Below are 23,946 nucleotides of genomic sequence, written 5' to 3' on the forward strand. Positions count from 1 at the left end.
TTACCGCTCACCTTGGCAAGGTTTCAATCTGATGGGGATTTCGGTGACATCAGTTCTTCTGTGAAATACCGTGCAGTATTTTTACTTTACCAGAACCCTGCAGGAGTATTTTTTTGTCCTTGCTCCAGTCATGAGCGGTTTCCTTAACAAGAGCACCAGGAAAGAGCGGAACACAACTCATCCTTAATCGCTAGTTTCTTGCTAGCAGGATGTACGTTAACAGAGATGAACCCATGCTCTTGGGACCTCTTGGCTTAATACAGAATCACAGAATGGTTCAGGTTGGAAGGGACCTTAAAGATCATCTCGTTCCACCCCCCGACCCTGGGCAGGGACACCTCCCACCAGCCCAGGCTGCTCCAAGCCCCGTCCAACCTGGCCTTGAACCCCTCCAGGGATGGGGCAGCCACAGCTTCTCTGGGCAACCTGGGCCAGGGGATCACCACCCTCACAGCAAAGAATTGCTTCCTCAGATCTCATCTAAATCTGCCCTCTTCCAGTTTGAGGCTGTTACGCAGTGTCCTGTCATTACACTCCCTGACCCAGAGTCCCTCCCCAGCTCTCCTGGAGCCCCTTTAGGGACTGGAAGGGGCTCGAAGGTCTCCCCGGAGCCTTCTCTTCCCCAGGCTGAACCCCCCCAACTCTCTCAGCCTGTCCTCCCAGCAGAGGGGCTCCAGCCCTTTGATCATCTTTGTGGCTTCCTCTGGCCCCACTCCAACAGGTCCATGTCCTTCTTGTGCTGAGGATTCCAGAGCTGGATGCAGTACTCCAGATGGGGTCTCACCAGAGCTGAGGGGCAGAACCACCTCCCTCAACCTGCTGGCCACGCTTCTTTAATATCTGTGGTCTCGTTTAATTTAAAAAAGCTGTAATTTCTGGGAAACACTACCCGTTTTCCCCGCGTCCCACAGGACTGGCAGGCTGTCCTTCGCTCGGTGTAACAGAGTCCTGCTTCATTGCTTAAGAAACCAGAACAAGTAAATTTTTTGCAGTAGTTTGTACCACGTGTTTAGTGCAACTTACTGGAGCTGTACTGGTGCCTGTTCCCTGTCTCTCCCCCAGTTACAAGAGTGACTCCTGTTACACCAGACAGTTCAGCCCCCTCTTTCGTATTGGCTCCATCACCACAGCTTTATCTCTGCTGAAGTATCAGCAGCAGCAAGCACGTGGAAGCAGCATCCAGCTGCACTCCCACCTCGCGGGGGCCCGCGGAGCACTGCTTGCACGCAGTGAAGTACGCTGCTGTGAAGGTTTAGAGAGTCTTGACGGCTGGGGGTACGTGAATTGTCCGAGCTTTCCTTTTATGAGGCAGACTTTCAGTATAAGCTGCACCCACCCCCATAGGTCTGTGCACTCACCCTCTGGCTTGGCCCCAGCGCTGCACTAAAGCTACCCCTCCCCGCTTCAGCACGGAAAGGCTGCACCGCTGTCCTGTCACCAGCCTGTTGAGCAGAGGCGTGTGCGCCAGCACACCGCATTTAACGGTTCCCAAAAAAGCACGGTAAGAAGTCCATCTTTCAGTCTCTCGTTTCAGCTCCAAGGAGGAAGCTGAGGCAGGACTGCACAGCTCGAGCACAGCACCAACTGTGACCGTCACCTTTGTGTTTCTGCTTAGGCAAGGACAGTCATACACGAGGTTTTAAACACATGCTTAAAGTGGCATCTCCAAAGTGTTCATCCTGTGACCAAGACCATGCCGTGTGGCTGCAGTTGGCAGGGACCTCGGCAAGTCACCTGGTGCAAGCCCCCCTGCTCAAGCAGGGCTCCCCGGGACCGTGTCTGGGCAGCTCTTGATTATCTCCAAGGATGGAGACTCCACAGCCTCTCTGGGCAGCCTCTGCCACTGCTCGGTCACCCTCACAAGCGCTAAGGGAGAAAGATGAAGGCAGCAAGAGCCTGACGTCAGCTTTTACAGTCAATCCTCAGTCTAATATTGCAGATCAATAAACAGACTCCAGCAAAAACTGCACTAAAGCAGTTGCTTTTGCAAAGGGTGTGTGCTTCCCTTAACACCAGCGTATTCGTTCCCTCCTTGCACAAAAGTACTGAAACGGGTCTGTCTCACGGAGCACTGGTAGATGTACGTGAGGCAGGAAGATGCAGGGGAACACCAAGAGGAATGCAAAGAAAAGCAACTCGAACAAATATTCTTTCCCTATTAATACAAAGGGACACCAGCCTTGTTTGTTTTGTTACTTTATTGAAAGTGGCAGATCCCTTTCACTGTTTTTAAAAACTAAAACCATTGTTGCTTTGAATACTGGACGAAGTTTGTGGGGATTGTTTCCTTTAAAAAGTTTACTCATTACACTGCAGTGCATGTGAGTAATAACACAAGGTACCTTATTGACACGATTTGCTACCGTCACGAACAGCAACTTTAAAAGCAGCAGGAGCCCTTCAGCCGCCTTTCTGCTGGACTCCAGCCTCTGCCTTCCACCTCAGTACGTTTCTTGTCTATACATTAACGCCTCCTCCTGAGGAAAAAATGGGTTTGTTCTGTTCCTCATAAATGCAGGCTCTGAGATGGCGCTCCCCTCAAGAGAGACACCATTCCACAGCAGATCTCCAGCAAGCTCAAACAGCAGCACCTCGTCTCTACTGGACGAGTTCCTGGTGTGTGCCGAGACCGTATTGATCCGTCAGAGAGGAAGAGTAAAGGATAATCATACGCTAAAGTGAACGCCGCACGCCGGGGTGAGGGAACGTTATGGTCCTTCTGAGCTACTTTTAGCCCAGCACTTACAATCTGCAGGTCTGAATCAAAGTACCAAAAATCAAGCCTTGTTACTAACAAAGTGGCCTATCTTTTACAAAAAATGCTGAACAGCTACAGCTTTTGTTCTCAGTGGCTTTGGGGCGAGCCACATCATTCACACGCAAACACCCAGACAGAAAGATCTGGGTATCTGAGGTCTTGCTGACTTAATGGGAATATCTGTACGATTAGAGAGCAGATCTCTAAGCAATCAGCTATCAGGAGTTATTTTCCTAAGTCTATTTTTCTAGACCTTTAAAGTACAGATTTAAGATCTGTGCACTTACCTGAATTAAAGATTTGCTTTACAAACTAGTACTACACAGAAAGCACAGCTAGTTGGGATGGCTCCGCTGGTATTACCTTAAGCAGCCAATACGGCAGTAGATGCTTTAATTTCCCTGCTAGCAAACACCAGCACGGCCTGTCAACTGGAGCAGAGCCCTGGCTTCAGCGAGTTTAGATCCCAGACTGAAAGAAGAGCCAGAAAGGGAAAGTTAAGAAGAAGGGGGGATGGAGGTCTAGAGCGGCTTTTGCCGACCCCCAGCCACACCACGCGGATGCCATTGCTGCTCGCTATCCGATTTATACCCTTCTGCAGAGGACAGGTATCTGCTATGCAACGTTGATCTGCCTTTTGAACTGATGCCCTGTCAGCACCTTTGGCCACTGGGTTCCCCCGCCGCCTTTTTTTTTTTTTTAATCCTTCTGCAACATTTGGGCACGTACAGTAGGCATCTACTCGGCTTAGAGACTAGAACTGCCAAACCTGCATATCTAGTTGCCTCAGTTGCAGAAAGCACCAAGGAAAGGAACTCCACCAGCTCCCAAACCAAATGTAACCACTTTGCCTTCCAGTCCCTGGAGACCCAGGGCAAGTTCTGCTGTTGCCTGACTTAAAAGAATCAAGGCTTAATACAAAATGCTGTCCCAGAGCCAAAAAAAGTCCAATCAGCAAACCCATCCTCCTCTGAAGTGACAAGCTGGGAAAGAGCAGCAGCACATGAGCTCAGCTGCTGCTATACTTGAAAGCTTTTCATTAGTAGTGTGTGCCGGAGTTGAAGCAATTCTCCAGAACAATTGGAGAGCTGCTCTAACTTTCCCAGATGCCGCAATGCATGGAGAGCTTCTAAACATACCTGCGCTCCCACATTACCGCTCATAAACACTTCTTTAGGAAGGGCAGGAGGCTAAACCCATCAGACTCGCCTTTGAAACACAACTCAATGGAAGAGAATCTCCCTCTTTTCCAGCAGCCAGGCGTTTACCAGTAAGCTGTGAATCAAACCAAGCCAAAATGGATACATCCATAGGGAAACAATTAAAAACTGCATTGATTACATTGTAAAAACAATTAGACCACCCATCTCGGGTTCTGCAAAAGGTCTAAATTGTACTTGCATTGCAAACCCCACCCTGGGTTATCATGGAAACACGTGTAATATGAAGGCTCTGAAATGTCCTGGAGTCCGTAACACAATGTTACATCCAACAGCAGATGGTGGTCTGGATTAGAGATGGAGTTCTTATGAAGCTGGAAAAAATCCTTCCCCCCTCAAAACAGCAGCAGGGAACGTAGGTGTCAGCGGGCAGAGGTCAGGTGGTTCCGACTGTGTGAAAACCTGCAAGGAAGAATAACGGGTGGAACTGCTCCCTACTGTGCGTTTCCAGCCCTCCCCTGGAAGACGGCCCACAGGCACTGCACCAACCAGCGTGTCTGCAGGTGAAGGGTAAGTCTGGATCTGTTTGTCCCCACTCCCGTGCCACTATCAGTTTTCTAGATAAAGAAGTCTTGAAAGAAAAAAAAAAAACAACAGCAATTTAACGAAAAGCCAAGTGGCTCTTTTTTCATGCCTTGAAGATCCAATTTTAGGCTAACAAGAGATTTTGAGCACTAGTGTTTTACGGCAAGAAACCAACCAGGGTCTCTGAGATTTTGCAAACTTCAAAAAAACCCAAAACAACAGCGTCTTGCGTTTATGCCCTGGCCAGGAGTGCCATTTCTAGGCGGATAGAAGTAAACAATCCTGAAACAGCTGCCCTGCAGAGCCACCCAGCGCACATCTGCGAGCACCTCCTGCTCAGCTGGAGGAGAAAGATTTTGCAGGCATCACAAGGACACTTTCTGTGACCTCTGTGGTTCAGCCAGAAGAGAGAAGAGCGTTCTCTTTCCGGCTTTAAGTGATGAAGATGAGGGATCTAAACAGACCCATAGCATATTTGCTTGAAAGCTTGAATGACTTGGTAACAGAAGGCCTCAAGGATGGCCAGTATTTTCAGTCTTTCAGAGCTTTCAGAGCTAAGGCTCTACTTTGGTTGACAGCATCCGATGGATACCTGAGCTACAAGGCACAAAACTACGCCAGCTTAAACCCGTTAGAAATAAATGCTTAGAAAGCCTAAGTTCAAGGGTGTGAAGACTGTAAAGCTGGGTTGTATTTACATTAGCAACCAGAGCACAGGATGGCTCTTTTGGTCACACGTATAGCGAAATACTTTACTTCCAGCCTCCTTAACCAGGGAGGGGCTTCACCTTGGCTCGTGAGGAAATGGCGAGATTTAGGATAGCCTGCTGTGAAAGGGAGAAAAGCCAAATTAAGTGTTAGGTAAAGCCTGACAACCCCGTGATCAGGATCTGACATTGTTGCCTGCAATGCATGGATGTGACTGAACTTGGTGCCAGTAGTGGAGGGAAGTTTGACGCAGCACCTGCCGAGCAGCAAAGAACTTAGTTCTACCCGACTATACTCCTTCACTGGTTTAATAAGTGATTCACTTCAGGAAAAACAGTGTCCTGCTACCTGAAGCTGGGCAAGCAAAGCGACTGGCTGCGTGTAGTGCTGTAAAGCACATTCCTTGCAACGAAACAGATGCTCTCTACTCTAGAAGCAGTCCCAGTGACGCTTTGCGTAGTCGCCAGAAACCTGTTCACTGTGAGAAAGGACTTCTCAGGCAGGAAGAACCGCTTCCACTACATGAAAAGCAGTTAAAAGAAGTGACTTAGCAACTCTTAGGTCAGCTGTCATCAATATTCACTTTTTGGGTGTCTTGACTGCTGAGCACCAACCTTTACCACAGCGGTGGAGTACGACAATGGTTCAGTTCACTGCCAGCTCCACTCTAGAGGACACTCACCTTTGTACCCGCTCCACCATGTGTGCTATCAGTTTGTCAGAGATGCCTGGGCAGGACTCCTCAGCCAAGCTAAAGGCGTTTTCCAGCTCCTCCATAGCTCCCACATTGCCTCCAGTCTGCTTGTGCTTATCTTTAAGCTGCAAGCCAGAAACAGCGCGTTAGTTCCTTATCTCATTGCAGAAAGCACTGGTCGAGCAGTGCAGTACAGACATTAAGTCCCTTTCCCTTTTACTGTGACTCCACAAGGGTGAAGGAGAGCACCCGCGTTCTTCTTAAATAAACAAAGGGCTCTTTTTGTAGGTCAGGAAGACGGAAATCCAACGTCTGGATTTCAGACTTTCCTCCAAATACTAATAGCAATTGAAGGCCTTAACAAACAGGCTGACGTACTCTTAAACTAAAGGATATTAGAAAAGGATTGACAGGCCTGAAAACCTGTTAAGTAGTAACGGAACAAAGAACTCCAGCTGTATCTGAACCAGTACGGTCACTTTTGCTGCTAACGACAGCTTAGCACCCAGATGCACACAAAGGCTTGCAGACAGGTAGCAGAAAATATCGTAACACCAGGGGTTAGTCACCACCACTTTCAATAACCACGAAAAAGTCTGAGTTACTTCTAGTGCCTGGGAGGCCGAGGCAGACTACTGCCACGCTAGAGATCCCGAGCCGCTTGGCCTCCAACGCTCCTCCCCAAGAGACAGCTCTCCCCGTGCACCACGACCTCCACATGCAGCACCCGACTTAGATGAAAAGACTCAGTTCACATCTGTCATGGTCAGCGCACTCCGACTAGACCTCCACAAGCCTACTCGCGCATGGTTCCAGCTGTTCATCTGAAATAGCTAAACCTCTGTCATGAAGGAACTCTGGGCAGGTCACTAACGCTGCGCCTGAAGGAGACTGTTGTTGGAAAACCCCCAGCCCCATCCTCTGCAGCCTTTCCCCACCTCCTCCACACGGGCAGCTCACGTGCCAGCCCCTTCCCTCGCGCGCATCATTACGCAATGAGCTGAACAAAAATCAAAACCTTTTGTTGAACAAGCAATGTCCGCCGGCTAACCACTGTCCGCTTCAATTAAGCTCCCATTAGGCTGTGCTGATTAAAGAGCTTTACATAAGCCTCGCAGTTCTTTGCCTGCAATTCTAGGATCAGCTTTTCCTGTTGTTGGAGCTCACCTTTTCTCCATGGTCCAGAAAGCAGGACACTGTGAATGCTAATCCCCAGCTGGAGCCATTCCTGTGCTCCGAGTGCCCCGCTGGAAACACACAGTTCTAGCCAAAAACTGCTGCTGCCTCTTCAGTGGGGTAATAATGGCTCGCTAACACAACGCCTCGGCTGTGGGAGCAACTCGCACGCCCCTCTGCTCATTCAGATGTGGCAGAGGGCATGGAGGGCAGCTCAATTACACATCAAGGATACAGATTTGTTAGGCCAAAAATAGTTGTGATGCTAAAGCCAAGGATTTGATTTGACGTCTCACTGATCAAAGACCGCCCAGTCTGTCCTGCAGGTGAGTTGCCGATTTATCATCAGCCTTTGATGCCCAGCCAAGGACCTTTAGTTTGTGCAGCAGCCTGTGATGTGAGCAGTCTGCGTTATCCTGTCACTTCCCGCTGCAGAAGAGCTTTCCGGAGGTTAGTGGGGGTTAGGGAGCTGTGCCGCACAAAGCCTTACAGGTTGGCTTTTATTCACTGCTTGGCCCTCCGTGCCCAAACACCCCTTTCCTCCCTGCCCCAGAAAGGGCAGACAGGTTTCTAGATTTGCAGTTGCTCGCATCTGTGTTAATTACCCGCTGTGGGTCATTTTCCATATTAACATCCAGTAATACACGTGCAGGGAAGGCATAGAGAAGATTATGAACAGCATCTCGGTAAGATTTCAATTGACAAAGCCCAGCTTCAGCCCTTTTACGGGAAGAGGTGATCAAAACCCAGGAGGTCTAAGAGGCGCTGACACAACAGTGAGAAGGAGAAAGTCTGCTGTTGGTAGGAAACTAGAACTGGAATGAACAACACGTGCAATCAGCAGAGAAGCAGATTTCCTACTTGGAGACTCGGAGACCTGGAAGTTTGGACTTTTCTTCCAAGCCCCTGCTACTGCACGCAGAAGCCAGGTTATTTCAGAGACTGCCCAGAACTTTCCCTGCATGTGATTTTGCCGAGCGGGATCAGCAGAGCTGGCAGGGTAGTCTAATCAAAGGAGGATCAGCAAATCTGGGATGATTGAGTCAAACTAGCAGAAAAGGGAGACCCAAGAAGCCACTTCCCGCCTGGAACTGGTGCAGCAACGTTGGTGAGGAGAAGCACAAAGATGCGCTCCTTGGTTTGGAGAATTCACAGCTCTGAGCACTGCCCCCCACCCCCGTCCCCCGAAGCATCCTAAACAGAAAGGACTGAGAACCAGATGTCAGTGATTATGCTGCACAAACAAACGACCTGCATCAGAAACCAACATTATTTTTATCCCTTTTTATCTCATAGGCTTAGGCCTGTGAGACCCAGACCGTCTGCCTCATGCTCTGACCTCTGGAAGTCAAGCGCAGTGGAATACTGAAGAGGCCATTTAGCTAAACTCTCCATTTCCAAAGCGGTGCTTTCCCAAGAGCCTGCTTTTCAGAATGACCTCTGCTTCCGGTCCTGCAGTAAACCCTCCTTCCACACAGCATTAGACCTGACAAAACAAATGGAAGTGCAGAGACTATCCCTGAAGAAGCACAGCTCTTCTGGGCCACCGCTGGAACAGCATCAGGATCCAGAAGATCATCAGGACCAGAGAAAGGGTCTCCGTGACTCAGCACTCCAAGAAAAGAACCCTGACACAGTGTCTGCGTAAGTGATTTTTTCCAAAGCAGAACCTCCTTTCCTGCACTCCTGCTGGAAACAGCAACTGCAGCCCATGGCCAGTAGCCCCCCGTGCTGGTTTTAGCTGGGATCCTGATCTCCAACCACCACAGAAGGTTCTACTCACCTCCCCAAAAACTGGGTGAACAAGCGTGGAGAGACATTGTGACCGTGGTTGCCTCTTGATGGGCTCGGTAGGCTAGAAAGCAACACAAAAAGAAGTTACAAGCACAGGCAAAGGCTCCCAGGGCACACAAACTACTAAGCGTTTGGTAAATTCACAGCATCTCGATGGCCGTCCCCTCACCAGGTGTTGGGAAAGCCACAGATTGCAGTACCCCGATGATGTGGAAGAGGGAACTCTGGGGCACTAGCCCTTGACACCAAACTAAAGTAACTTTAAGACAGAACATGAGTGACTGGTAGCTCCTGCAAGACCCTCAAAAGCTTGTGTTAGTTCAGTCTACTTCTGAAGGAACAGACAGCAAACAGACCTTCTGGGAACCATGAAGAGCCATTCCTTTGTGCAGCTTGCTCAAGGAGTTGGGGCGAATAGTTGGTGGGAATGTCCAGATTGGACCCTGGTCTCCATCCTCTGTGTCTCCATCACTGCAAATGAAAACAGGGAGGTCAAGACACAAGCCTCGGCTCCGTACATTGCATGTTTTACTCACGCATTCCCATAGTCACAAGCTCTCCCCCACCTGATTGTCATATCACCACAGGGCTACAGGCATTTCCCTGTCCCAGAAAAAAATCCTAAAGAGAAACCACATCAGTTTCTAGAGCCCATATACAGCACCAGGGAGATCTGAGCCAAGTACTACATCATGTTTCCGAATCGCCACCACCTTTCTGCTCTAGCCAGGCTGAAGAGAGTTTCAAGTGCTAGTTAAATTTCAAGACAACCCATGCTCACAAGTTGAGGGGCCAGGCTTAGGTGTTGCAAGCCAACCTCCCAGAGACACTGCCACTAAAGGTGAAGAGAAGCTCTGCGATACCAGCAGGGCAACAAAGTGCCCTTTCCTCACCCAAGGCTCATAGCTTCGTTATCCTCTGCATCAGCAGCAAAGCTCTCCACCCATGAATATACAAACACACATAAACAGCTGCTCCCACAGTTACTAAAGCCTGTCGCTCTTTGAAAGGTGATGCATTTAACTGAATGTGCATAAAATACAGGCATCAAGAGCCTTGTTTTACTAGTTATGCACATGCTAGATGTTTCTTGTTAGTACTTCTGATTCCTTAGACTCAGCAAAGAGGCTCCACAGGTTAAGACTAGAACAGAGTACCAGGTCCCACCGAAGAGGGGGTAACAGCCTCTTTCTTCAGGCAACAGCCACCTGCTCCCACAAACGGACGCTCACTGGTCTCCCTGAGCTACCGTAAGATCTCCAACCCAGGTGGGGAAAAGGATCTGAGCTGCTTGCAGTAGGATACCCTGGGGCACGCAGGGTATAGCGGGGGCATCCCTCCATGCAGAACACGTACGTACATGTCAGAATCGCCAGAACTGGAATCTTCTCCATGGCCCTCCGACTTCCAGCGCTTGAATCGATCTATCAGCTCCATTAGGAATGAGGTTTTCTTGGTGTAGCGTGTGATGAACTTGTGCTTTAGCAACTCTTTAGCTGTCGGCCTCTGCAGCAAATAAGGAAAGCGTGCTACATCTACCGTCTCTGTACACTAAACATGCAAGCGCACTGACTTCAATTCTTGCCAGGCTTGCCTGTCCACTCCGCAAGCTCAGTAATTCCATCTCTCCAGGAGCTTTGCACCAAAAGGTCTTCCTGCTAAGTGAATCTTTGGCCTCTGCAATACCCTACCCAAATTCACAAGTGGACAGCAATACTCACAAATCTAGGATCCTTATTGAGGCAGGCTTCCACAAACTCCTTGAAGGGCTTGCTGTGGTGACCCTCAAGCGTTGGAGGGTTATTTTTGGGGATCAGAAAAAGAACCCTCATAGGATGCAAGTCAGAATTGGGAGGCTCTCCCTTTGCTAGTTCAATGGCTGTAATTCCAAGGGACCAGATGTCTGCCTGAAAGAAGAGCAAAAACGGTGACAGCACAGAAAAGCAAGGAGCAAGTCTGCAGCATGGAAACATGCAACTGTAGCACAGCTGAAGGGCTGGTCACATAAAAACAGATAAGGTGTTTCATGTCTAATAGACAAACTGCTCCAACAGACCCTGAACTATAACAGGAAAGCATCCTTCTTGCAACAAGCTGCACTTCCAATCCCTTTATTAACCCTAGCATGATCTCATATACAGTAGCACCAAGTAGCAATCCTCCTCCTGCTCCCAGCTCACCTTGAAGTCATAAGCAGACTGTTTGATGACCTCTGGTGCCATCCAGAATGGAGTCCCGACAAAGGTGTTCCTCTTGATTTGTGTGTCTGTCAACTGTCCAGCCACCCCAAAGTCAGCCAGTTTCACATCTCCTTGTTCCGAAAGTAGCACGTTGGCAGCTGTTCACATAAATAAGCATGAAGTCCACTGGTTTCCGAATCATCTCCAGCCCACACAGAACTGAATACTGAGAATGGACCTCCCGTAGCATCCTCCTTTTCCTCAGTGAAAACCCTCAGCTTGGATTTCCAGCCTCAGACTTATTCTCATGCTCTGACCTCTGCTGGGTAACACGGAACAAGTTCATACACTTGGCTGGCTCAGAAGGGGACTATTTCTAGGGTAGTAGCAAGGAGCAGATGTGAAGGGCCACACAATCAACTGGATGTGACTCCTGGCCACACAAAGAAGAGAAGGCAACATGTCTCAAGATACCTCAAATGGTCTTGGATTTTTTTTTCAGAGCAGCATTCAGCACAGATGCTTCTGAAGCGCTCACAACTTTTGGTCTTATACTGCTTCGCCCTCACTCAGATCAAGACAGTGGCATTGCTCAGGTTTTGGGACAAGGTTTTTTTGTAGGACCTTTCATTTCGAGAGAGACCCTACCCACAAACTTTCAGCATTTCCCCACTCTGATGGCAGCCAACAGTCCTGCATGGCCTGCAGCGCTAGAAACATATAGCCTCATACACGTTACGTGTGTTCCATACACAATGGAATCTTTTCTGCATATCTCCCTGCATGAGGTTTCTCTACTTTGCTTGTTCACATCCCCTCCTGCAGCGGGTCAGAGCAGTTCGCATCCAACGCTGGCCACGTCTCCATAGCACTGTCCTCACGCCCTCCTTTGATCCTCTGTGCTTGGTGTGAGACTGCTCTTTGGGAGGCAGATGCCAGGTCTCTACACTATATACGGCCAACGACTATAAAAATCAGTAACAGGATGAGCTGACACAAACTGCCCTGATTTTCTAGGGCTGTGAGCCCTGCCTGAGGGCAGCTCACCTTCACAGTAAGTTATAACCATCATAACCAGTATACACATGCCTTAGGGTCCAGCAGTAAAGCAAATGTCCAGACGTAACTGAAAGTCAGCGAATATTTGGGCACGTCTTTCATTGACTCCTTTGCTTTAGTCCCTGCCTGTCCAAACTACAAATGCCAGAGAAGAACTACAGATCCTTCCTGTAACTCTAAACTCTGAAGACAGGAAAAACATGACTTGCAATAAAATCACAAGCGTCAGTTTCAGAAAAAAGCAACCCAACAGGAAAAGCAACACTAAGAAAGTCTTTGAAATCTCTCAGATTATTGCCGTATATTACTTCTGAATCATATGTTAGTAACATCCCTTACAAGAAAAAGAGCTGAACTCTCTGGTCTTACCTTTGATGTCCCTGTGGATCTTCCTCTCAGAGTGTAGATAATCCAAGCCCTTTAGAATTTCTCTCAGGATAGTAGCTATGTAAGTCTCCTCCAGGGGTCCCGGCTTCAGCTGATAGAGGGCAGAAAGATGACTTAGAGGAGGGCAACTGATGCCCTGGATTTTCCAGCCTCTCAGTTTATTAGTTGGAAACCTTGGCCAAGCAGGTCATATTCATCAGGAAGCACCTACTGCATGCCTGGTGCACATTCTGCAGGCAGAATGCTGGACTTTGCACCTGGCAACATTAAGTAGAAAACCTTTGGGAGATTTTCTGTTAGTCTATTAAAGGCTTCCCAGGCAAAGAGCAGGATGCTCATCTCTCGCTTTGGCCTGGTCATACCTTGGTGAACAGAACATCTTAACACTTCCTCTTGTTCAAGTCTCCCTGCTAGCATGCAAGAAACTACATTTCAGCTACTGCAACAGCACGCAGACAACTTCTACCCTCTGGCTGTGGAGTAATGTTTCAAAGCTCTTCTCCTTTCCATCAGTTCTTCTCTAAACAAGTGCTGCCTTCTCAGTGCAGTAATTGAGGTTCTGATACTAAGATGACTTCTGTTGATGACAACCCCCCCCCAGCTACACCCTTCCTGCAAGGCAGTGGAGGCTCAGCAGTTTTCACTACATGACCTTAGCTACTGCTCTGGAAAAACAGGCTTTATTGTCCTAAGGAGAAAAGCAAAATCCTCTGACAGAATACAGCACAGCAGGACTCTACCCATGTGTCTATTCTGCATTTGTATTCCCTTAAAATCTGGGGTAACTTATTACACGTCATTTGTATTATCAAACACCTGGGAATCCTGATCATAGACCAGGTCCCTGCTGAGCTTGATGCCATGCAAGCACTGAATAAAACCATGAACATTTGCAGGCATAGACCTTTGATTACGTGAAGTATAGATTTGCACTGCTCAAAACCAACTGGCTGCTGTCACATTTCAGTTCACTAGCTCTTCCCATTGTAAAGCATGCTGGAGAACAGTGCTTTGACAGCTGAGCTCCATACAAACATTTCCTCTGTCCTAGGATATGCATAACCAGCATGTCTGTCCTGCACTGCCTACCCTTCAGGCACAGGGCTGTCAAATAGATGGTATGTGGCAAGTGAGTCTCTGGCTTACGGGCATTCAACGTTTTTCATGGTCCAGAGCTTACCACATACTCACCAAATCCAGGGCTGAACCTCCTCCTAGGTACTCCATGATTATCCACAGCTTAGTGCCCTGAAAGCAAGAACACAAATCAAGAGCAAAGACAGTAATGAAAGGAGGCAGAAAAGTGAAACACCCCAGAGGCAGCAAGACACATGAGTAGTCCTGTACGCAATCCCAGAGATGCCACACACTGCAGATCTCAGGGGCTTAAGGAGGGACCTCCCAGCTCCCTCTTTCCTGCTGACACAGCATTATAGCAGTGGACCTGCCCCCAGTACATTTCTTTCTCTTGGTCTGCAGATTTATCTGAGCACGCTTAGTGTCCCTATAGGCACTAGACTACACAGCCCACAGAGATAACCATATTCTCAGGTTGGAGCCATTTAACATCACTCCAACAGATCTAGCACATCTCCTTCTTGAAAATGACAGGAGAGCTTTGCCGTCTTTGATCTCATTAACAGGACTGCCAGCTTGAAGGGTATGATCAGCAAGACGTTCTCTTACTCCTCAGAGAAGAGATTTCTAGAGCGATGTTCACAGGGCCCCAGTAGGAGATAAACGGCAGATCCGTGAAACCACGGCTTGCTTGGTGTTTTCAGTAGAAGGCTGAGAAAATGCATTATGGCCTTTGAAAAATATGTAAGGAATAATCAGGATCCAAAGAGCTCAAGAACCGTTTGCGACAGACCCAGTGTTACACACACCTCCAGCAGCCGGCATGCAGAGGTCATCACTACTAGTAGCTTCCATTTGGGATTCCTAAACCTGTTCTCAACAGAAGTGGTACCAGCACTTCTGCAAAGACTTCTTTTCATCATTTCTGGTGAAATGATGATCACAAGATCACAAAGTACAGTTTCAAACTCCTCTTCTTTACAGAGGCATAAAGCCCTCAGTGGTGCTACCTTAAAAATGTAATATTTTGGAAAAGTATTCCACAAACTTCCTTTCAAGAATGGTCAAACTGGGGAGAGGTCAGCCTCTTCAATGAATAATCTTTTCTCCAGTGAAGTGTCCCACTCTCGGGATCACACTGTACTGGGCACCTCATTTCCATGAGCTTTCCAAGTGTCTTAAAGCCCAGTCTCCTATTAAAACAACATAAACGCAGTGAACAGAGCCACTGCTGTTCCTGCTGCCACGCTGACACTCACAGATCGCGCACCTTTCAGTGCTGCATGCCACCACCAGCTGCAGCACCCACAGAGAAACCCAACCCATTCCCAAACTGCTGGCAAGAGAATTGCCATGGCTTTGTCCTACCTTCAAGTAGGAGCCGTAGTACCGGGTGATGTAGGGACTATCACACTGGCTGAGCACCGTAATCTCCTGCTGAATGTCCTCAATTTCATCCTCAGCCTCCTCCAGATCAATGATCTTGATAGCAACCACCTCCTTGGTGCGGTTGTCGATCCCTTTATACACTTCACCAAATGATCCTTTGCCGATCCGCTCCAGCTTGGTGAACAGCTCCTCAGGATCCACCCTGGAGTGCTAAACCAGAAAGCAGAGATGGGAAAACTCCATGAAATCCCACAGCAGCCTGCAGAGTGCCGCACATAACCACCCAATACAGCTCATCTCCCTGCCTATGCTGCTGTTGTTTAATTCACCCGAAACTCACATATCCTAAAAGGTCTCCACATGCTGAGAAACTTTACACAGAATATATCCAAGATGAGAGGAACTGAAGAAGTCTTTTACATGGGCTCTCCACCCCTGCAGACCGTAGTGGGGAATGAAGGTGATAGAAGCCCAGAAGGAGAATGTTGGCAAGTATCTCTACGGAAAGCGTCAGCTCTTTTGGGACAGGACTGCTCAAATTGCAGGCACCAAACTGGTGCCAAATCACCTCCACGAGTAAGCACTTGCTCACACTTGAATAGAAAGGCAGTCGAGGTGCACAAGAACCAGACTTCTTTTAAAGATCTGGGTGAGAAACGGGCACAAGCAAGAGGCCATAGAAGTTCCCAAGGATGTTTCCCTAGTCCGCCTTCCTGCATTCAGATTCAAAGGATTTGAAAGGTTTGCACCCTTCCCTACTTGTTTGGAGGGTGAAATACTCCAGTCATATAAATACCAGGTCACATTAGGTTTCTGCTCTGCTGCAGCCTGATTTCCAAGCAGCACCCAGCCCGGCTCTCTTCAGATGTTTACAGAGGGTGCCTCCCATCTTTTGGAAGGTCAGCAGCAAGGAGGCCAGACACCTGCCTATCCCAGAGGAGACAGGAGAGCTGAACGGACACTTCATCTGCAGACCTGCTTTTCTGGAACAGCCTCTCCTCTGTCTGGCACGCCCAGATACAAAAGCAAATAGCGCTCCCCTCATTAGATAAGCACATCAACTGGGGAGCTGCTAACGTGATCATCCTTGAGAAACGCTGACTCTTTAACAGCAGCTTCAAAGTTAACTCTTTATTAAGATGAGTATGGATGAGAGAGGGAAGGAATCAGAATAATTTTCTCATGCTATTTCATTCTGCCCAGCTGCAGACCACGAGGTCCTGCTGCTTCGTGCTACTAAAAGGCTCTTTGTGACTAGCTTTTCTGCTTCTTTTTAAAAAATAAGTCTAGTTTAAAAAAATAATCTGGAAAATATGGCCTGACCTCCAGGAAGCGGCCAAGCCGTTACAGTGAGTTTTCCACACCCAGAACTTCTCGGTCTCACCTCCAACACGTCACCCAGAGGGACTACACCCTTGCAAGGGCCTTGAGCTGGCAGATATTTTATCTGAGAGCATTTTTCCATCTAGCACCAGGTTCTAGCAGCAGACCATCACTGAGCAGCCCTAGGCGCTGCTTAATGATTAAGCCAACCAGTCATTACAGGTTGTTTGCCTTCTGTGCCCCGTGCATCGTCATATGGAGTAAAGCAGGCCCAGAGTGAGCTGTACAGTCAGCTCACTCAACAGGATTTCAATGTGCATTCCAGCGCAAGATACAAAAGGAAAACCAAATATCCTCGTGCATCCATGGCAACACCCAAACAGGCTGTACTTTGAACAAATGCACTGGAAACAGACTGGAAGGGATACGCAGACATGAAAGGAACGGGAGATACATAACAGGGACTGGAGAGAGGGGGGCGGGGAAAAAAGGAGAGGATTTGAGCTTGACAAATGCCAGGAGACAACATGAGACTGACAACTGCAGCACAGGGAGAACAGTCTGAGTAGTCCAGGCTCACAAGAGGCCAGGAGCAGTTTCACCTCTTGACCAACTTAGAGGAAGGGGCAGCAAGGTGGCACAGACGTTACCTTGCACAGTCACCTGCTGCACTGTAAAAACGCCACTCACCACATCAGCCACTCCACACATCAGGGAGAAGGGAGAGAAATCATCTCCTAGAAGCACCTGGCTCAGCTGATAAAGGAAACACTATGCACACGAATCCTGCAGGGAAGCCACCCTGCAAGAAAACCTTCCTCCCCTCCCACGTAAGTAATTTTCCCACGAGAAAGGAAATGGCAAGGTAGAAGTTACTACTCCACTCCTCAGCCTGGCATGGCACATCAAAGAATCAGGACTTCAAGAACAGGACATGAAGCGTAAGAGCACCAACTACCACAGGCAGCTTTTGGGGCAACCGCCATTTTATGTATCGGGGTTTGTAAGCACGGACAGCTTCATAAACGAGCTTCCGTACTTCGACGTCAGTGTATCCCATTTTCTGTGGAACAAAGCAGTTCAGGTAGGGGCAGTGAAGGAGACAAACCTTCCTGACAAGCACAAGGAAACTTTACCCAAGGGACTCAGGAAAACGATACGAGTCTAGTGGGCAGAAGAGACAGGCCCTCCACATTAGGAAACTTCGCTTGTAGGTACTGGATTTACCTTCCCAGTACCTGTCACTTCAAAACTGATCTGGAAATGCATCGGAGCTCTCTGGTGAGAGGGCAAGAGTATGACTATCGAGGGCCTGAGGATGTGCCCTCCTTGACGGCGTTGCCAAAATCACACAAGTCATACCCAGCAACAGCCAGACCTAGTGAGCGAGTGTGGGGCAAAGAGGCAGTGAGTCATTACAGCCATGGTTACAGTCTCCTGGACGCCTGCTGGAGGACCAGAGTCTGCTAACAAATTTCTCTACTTTCTGTAAACAGAGAGGAGGAAACAGGCCTATCCCCGACTCAAGCAGGTCAATGTCTGCCCGTTGGAACAACTTGTGATCCACCATTGTGGACACCACAGAAGACATCGCCAGGTGGCATTTCGTGGAAGCAATCCTGAATTCCCACAACAAACTAAGACAGATAAAATTATGCTAGTCTGCAGGACGTCTGCTCACAAGCTCTTGTCCATTAAAAAAGTTCCTTTTTGAGCTGACACACGGTAACTTGCTGCTGCTGAGCAAACGTTCGGATCAATGGGCACACAAGCCTTGGCACTCTCCAGACAGAACAAATGCGGTTATGCCAGGAACGGAGAGCCACGCAAGTGCACCGCTCGTCAGAAGAGAAGCGTGCTGCCGCACTTGGGGGGCTCAAGTGGGGGTGGGCAGGGGAGGAGAAGAAGGCATTCTGTGTAGCCTGACTCTCCGCTACCCCAATAAATTTATACCTGCAGAGCGCTGCAATGAGGAGTGTAACAAGCACGATCTGTCCCTTTTCTAAATACGAATTGATCTCAGTGCCAGTCTTGTCAGAGAATCACCCTGGCTGCAAATCCATGTTCTGGAACTGCACAGCTACAAACACACCTGAAAAACCTCCTTAGTAGAAAGTAGTAGAATCCAGATGAAATGCTTTACACCTGCAGAAATGAGCACAGATAGCCAAAGAAGCTTTTTAGCACCTGTCAACTTTGCAACTGCTCACCAGCTTGGGATCTTTCCATTTTCTTCCACTTCCACAAAACTGCAAAATGGAGCTCCAGGCCAGAGTCTGAAGAGCAAGCTGACCAGCTGCTGCTCGCTGTTCTAATACAATGCATAAAGTCTTTAAGGGATGGTCACCTCGTTGTACCTTTTTGCTTGACTGAATGTCAATTACACAGCAGTTCTGGAGCAAAAAGCCTCATGCTGTTTCTCCCCTCTGAGAGCAGTCAGACACTAGAGATGGCTCGGTCAGGCATGAAAAGGCTTTGAGGAGAAAGTGCTTTATGCACTATCTTGGCCGTACGTGCAGGCAGGGGAGGGAATAAGTATGAGAGGAATGAGGACAACCTACTAGTAATGTGCTCCACTTCTGCCCTCCAGGATCGAATCTCACAGCACAGGAAAGAAGGATGCTCTGTCATGACAGGCGCGGGGGTGTTTGCCATCATGACTGATGATGCCATGTTTTAAAACAGAGCGACTCACTGCAGACACCAGGAATTCAGAATTGCAGTGTGTTATGAGACAAGCCTGGCAGTAACACCAGCTGCTTCACGGGAAAAGAATGGGTTTGGCAGCTCTGCCACCTCCAGCTGCAGAGACGTGATATCCACAGCCTTTCAGAGGAGACTAGAGAAGAAGGGTAAATATCTACCCTCATTTCAAAGCTATACCTACTACTATACTAGCTGCATATTGGGAACAGAAGGAAATACCCTTTGAAACAGCTCAAGGTCTTCTCTCTGAGCTGTGTCCCACTGGATCTCACTTTCAAAAGAGTCATATTCAGTATCATGAGCAAGAGTCACACCTGCATCTGCTGCATTGAGGTGCTTAAACCCTTTTGGAAGTGAGAGTTCCTTGGCCTGGGGGAGGTCAGGATCAGAATCATTGTTCTATATGGGAGAAGTCTGTAACAGAAAAAGATTGTCAAGGCCATAATACTTTAAGAGCTGAAGTTGACTGGGAGTTTTGCAGCCTCCAAAGGTATATATGGAACTACAGCAGCATTTAGTGTTACTTCTGACTAGAGCACTTTTCACCCAGCCAAACAAACATCATTTTTCTCTGCCAAACACGGTAGAAGGAGGATGCTGGTTTTAATAAACCTCGGCTACTGACCTTCTTTCCTTAATTGCCTCCTCTCCTCCTTAACTTCCCATCCGTCATTTACCCACATTGCATGCTACACATTAACCTCCGGGCCACCAACAGAGCTATCTGCAGCAGGCACTATGTTCTCTTTGGGGAAATCAGCTTTGTGTCTGGAAACATTTGAAAGCTTCCCTGTCTATAAGAAATCTGTGCACAACTCTCTTCAACTGCTAAACCTGAGAGAGTTTTGAACTTCTGGACTATAGACAAGAGGGAAGTTTGTGTTCAACGCTTTGAAATACACAAATTTGTCTGAGACTCCCAACTTGCTTCACGGATAGCGTTCTTTTGCTTCAAGGGAGCGAAGCATTACTTAGCCAGAGAACTTGAACAGCTTCTTCAAGGTCACGTAAGGAACAACAAAACTAGAAGCAGAGCTCAGATCAGAGCTTTAAACACAGTAACACAAATACATCATCTAGCAGACAGAGCTCCCAACAAAGACGGAGGCCCACTGTGCTGAATGTACACAGCAAAGGGCAGCCAAGAAAAGAGCGAGCCAACTAGCTGAAGCAGGAAAATGGAGGCACAGAGGTAAATCCTGTGGATTTGTCTAAGGTAACCCTGCACATCAGCAACAGAACTGGGAATCAAAGACAAATCAAGCCTCTGACATGCCAATCCAAGCCTTAGTCTCTCAATTTTCACAGTACCTCCCCACCACTCCCTAAACTCTGGTGAACACTTCAGGCCAACTCCTACTGCCCTTCCAACAAGCCACAGTTACAGATTATGAGGTTGCATCAAGCATTCACTGAAGAGACCTGAGGAATGGACAGCACAGACTGCTTTCCTATTCCAGGACCAGACAGAGAGTCATGGGATGACAGAATCTGAGAATGCCTTACATTTGCATACTAAATTCAGAGATGAGACCACTGCAACTCTGATAAGCTTCGTTAGTGAATGCTGTGTACAAAAACCTTCAGAGCAACCTCCTCTGTAGCTACAGAACTCAGTTCTCCGCCCTAACCAGACAGCATCCTTTCCTATTCCTTTCATTCCTCTCCCTGTACTATGACTCACTCAGGCACTGTATTTCCATTAATTCCATACACGCTTTGGGGAAACAGCTTATGTGAAAGACAGCATGCAAACTAAGACGCATTGCAAATCAATTTTAAATCAGAAAATGCTTGGAGAAAGCAACATCTCAAACCACTACAGCTTTTAGTATTATAATTCTACACCTAAGAGCAGAACAGAAAAATGCCAAAAATTCTCACAAAACATGTTTTAACACGATCTACATTCAGTATTGACATATGCCAATAATCAAACACACCCCACAACCAAATTCAGAAAAAAGAAAATTCAAGCCAATACTATTAATGTGGTTTAGCTTTTAGTCCCGAGTCATGACATCATCTTTCCACATTCCTCTTATGAAAATGTCATCACAACAAAAGGATTTAACCACATCCACCGAGGCTGATATCTCTCTTAGAACAGTTAAATGTACAGTATCAAATATCACTACCTCTTATGCCTTAAGGTTACAAGCACCGTTTTTCTCAGGCTACTGTCACGAACGCTTCAGTAAGGTATGTCTGGCACAGCCTGCACACACAGCTTTTCTGTTTCCATTTCTAGACTTCCCCTCCCAAAAATACTCAGAGAGCCAATGATTCCTGTCTCCTAGGAAGAGCAGTGTTAACCTCAGAGAAAAGGACCATACTGGGCAAAGAATTCCCTTTTTTCGTACGGGTAGCAACCTAACACTGTCAGTCCAACGCTACCATGGGTGTAAGAGACAAATCAATCCGCTAACAGGAGTAAGCTGAGACGTGCGCAAGGGAGATAAAGAGTGGCAAAAAGTGATTTTTCTGGGGGTGTTATGTTTGCTCTTGATTTTAAAACAAATTTTTAATCTCCACTTACTTGGCTGGCAAATTCTCTCAAGTGAGCCATGCCTACAGGATGGTCAGACATCCGCTTCTGCAAAATTGGAGAGAGTTGGGACGTCGTAGCACAGTGGGAAAGCTATGTTTTCTTGTCCACTGGTCAGCTGTGACAAGCAAGAACACAAAAGCTCTACCTCGAGGTTCTCAGAGCCTGGCTTCTTCCCCAAGACCTACCGTCATCTTTTTTCTCTTTGATTTGCAGTTCTCCTTGGACCTACCAGCCCATTCTAAGTACGCCAGCCCCTCCTTGCAAACCCCATTTCTCAGTTCTTTCCAGACATGCCTTCCAGGTGTATCAAGGAACCTCACTTTAATGACATGCACTGACAAAGCCTCAGGCACCATTTTCCCTGCCGTCACCTCAGCGTGCTCCCCCGGTTTATAGTTGCCCCTACAGCACCATCCCCTCAGCACCACTCCCAGCATCTTCCCCCGCACAGCCCAGTGTTATCCTCTGTCAGCCCTTTCCTCCTACCGCTCCCCAGTAATCCTCTCACTGAGGGTCCCCCTCCGCTCCCATTCCCCCCAGTACACCCACTCACAAACCTCAGCTTCTCAGTGTACCTCTTCCTCCTCAGGGATCCCCAACCCTACGCCATCCCAGTCCTCCCCAGTTCTGCCGCCAGCCCCCGTGCTCCTCAGGGCTCCCCTCCATCCCAGCAACCGAAGAGCCCCAACCCAGCACGGCCCCTCAGCTCAGCCCAGCCCAGTCCCTTCGGGGCACCCTCGGCCGGGCCCGGCTCTCTCCAGGGCCCCCTACCCCAGTGCTCCCCAGCACGGCACCCTCAGCTCCCCACAGCCCTCCTCGCTGTCCCCCTGTCATGGTGGCCCCTACGCCCCCCCAGCCCCGCTCAGAGACCCCTCACCGCACCTCACCCCCCCTCCCCCGGTCCCCTCAGGGACCCCCCGCCCCATCATGGCCTCCTCAGAGCGCTCTAAGCCAGCCCCCTCCACAGCTCCCCCTCCCCCCCCGGGGCCCCTCTGTGGCGGATCGCCGCCCCGCACGGCACCCGGGGGTCCTGCCAGTCCCGGCCGCCGCCGCACCTACCCGGGCAGCCCGCCGCAGCTACGGCCAACAGTCCCCGCGGGAAGGGCGGCGCAGTGCCATGCCGGGCCCTGACACACGGAGCCGCCGCCGCCCCGGGCTGCCCTCGGACACCGAGCTCGGCGGCGGCGGCGGGGGCAGGAGCGCCGGGAGAGGGGTGGGGAGCACCGAGCCGGGCCGGGCCGCGCCGGGCGCAACAACACGGCGCGGCGGGGGGCGCGGGGCGAGGGAGGCCGCGCCGCGCTGCCTGCCGGGAGGCGTAGTTCCCGCGCGGCGCCAGCCACCCGCAGGGGCACGCCCGCGGACTACAGGTCCCGGCTTGCCGCGGGCGGGGGCGCGGCGGGAGCGGCGGGCGGGGCGCCAGCGCGGGGGCTACTGGGACAGCGAGTCCTCGGGTGAGAAAGACGCGGGCGGCGCAGCGGGGCGCAAACTACCCATCCCAGGGGTCCCTGCGGCGGGGGCGGGCGGGGGCCGGCCCCCTTTGTCCTCACGGCCTCGCTTCCCGCCTCACGGCACCTCCCCTCAGGCGGGCGGTGCCTCCCGGAGCCCTCATGGGGCGCGGCCGGGTAGGCCGGTCACCGGCGCTTGTCCTGTCCGCTGCCCCCTGTGAGGGCCAGGGGCCGGGGTCTGCCGGCATCCCCCATCCCCCGGCGGGGAGCGGGCGAGGCGAGGCGAGAGCTGTTTGATCCGCCTTTTCCCGGGGCTGGCTTTGTAGGGTTGGTTCGTTCTCTTTTGAGGTACTTAAGTGAAAACATCAATTAGCCAGAGGGCTGGTACCAAGTACCCCTGTAATGAGAGAATTTAATCTTTGTATTTAAATGAACTGTATCGCAGCTGGAAGCTTTTCAACAAAGGGCTTATCTGTCGGATCTCCGGATTGCATGAATTTTGAGCTTACACCTGCAGGACCAGACTTCTAGCCCCGCAACCATGTCTTATAAACATTCCGATTGCAGCTCAAAGCCTTCACTTCGGAGATCCAGGAACAGACAGAGGAATCCAAGCTTCCTTGTGGAGTGTGGAAGGAAGGAGAAGGGAGTTGTGCTCCAGCCAGGACCAAGCGGTGGCCCGTTCCTTGTTGGTACGCACACAGATCACCCCTCAGGGGGGTCAGGTGTGAGTCCCTGTGAATGTTACTCAGGAATCATTTCACCCTGACAGCTCGGCTCTCCACCTCCTGTCATGCAGACTCATGAATTTAGCCATGTAGTTTCGTACTTGGTATCAGGCAAGAAGGCAAAAGTCACAAAAAAATGTTTATGTTCATTAATGTGACAGGTTTGAACATAAACGAAAAAGCTATCTCACTAATCTCACCCATAGACCTTAGGGTGGTACAATGT

General features: G+C 49.4%; 1 protein-coding gene across 1 annotated transcript; it reads right to left on the reverse strand.

Annotated features, from left to right (window-relative positions):
• Window positions 1-2,180: 2,180 nt before the first annotated feature.
• On the reverse strand, window positions 2,181-22,825 carry STK25 (serine/threonine kinase 25). Its single transcript, XM_063338812.1, has 12 exons — window positions 22,607-22,825; window positions 21,536-21,662; window positions 14,947-15,177; window positions 13,693-13,749; window positions 12,484-12,592; window positions 11,056-11,213; window positions 10,597-10,782; window positions 10,236-10,381; window positions 9,232-9,346; window positions 8,865-8,936; window positions 5,894-6,030; window positions 2,181-4,380 (listed from the first exon to the last, which is right to left on the reverse strand). The coding sequence occupies exons 2-12, from the start codon at window positions 21,584-21,586 to the stop codon at window positions 4,341-4,343; spliced, it is 1,302 nt and encodes a 433-aa protein (XP_063194882.1). The 5' UTR covers window positions 21,587-21,662; window positions 22,607-22,825; the 3' UTR covers window positions 2,181-4,340.
• Window positions 22,826-23,946: the final 1,121 nt, after the last annotated feature.

This window comes from Chroicocephalus ridibundus, chromosome 6, assembly GCF_963924245.1.
Source record: "Chroicocephalus ridibundus chromosome 6, bChrRid1.1, whole genome shotgun sequence".
Lineage (NCBI taxonomy): Eukaryota > Metazoa > Chordata > Aves > Charadriiformes > Laridae > Chroicocephalus > Chroicocephalus ridibundus.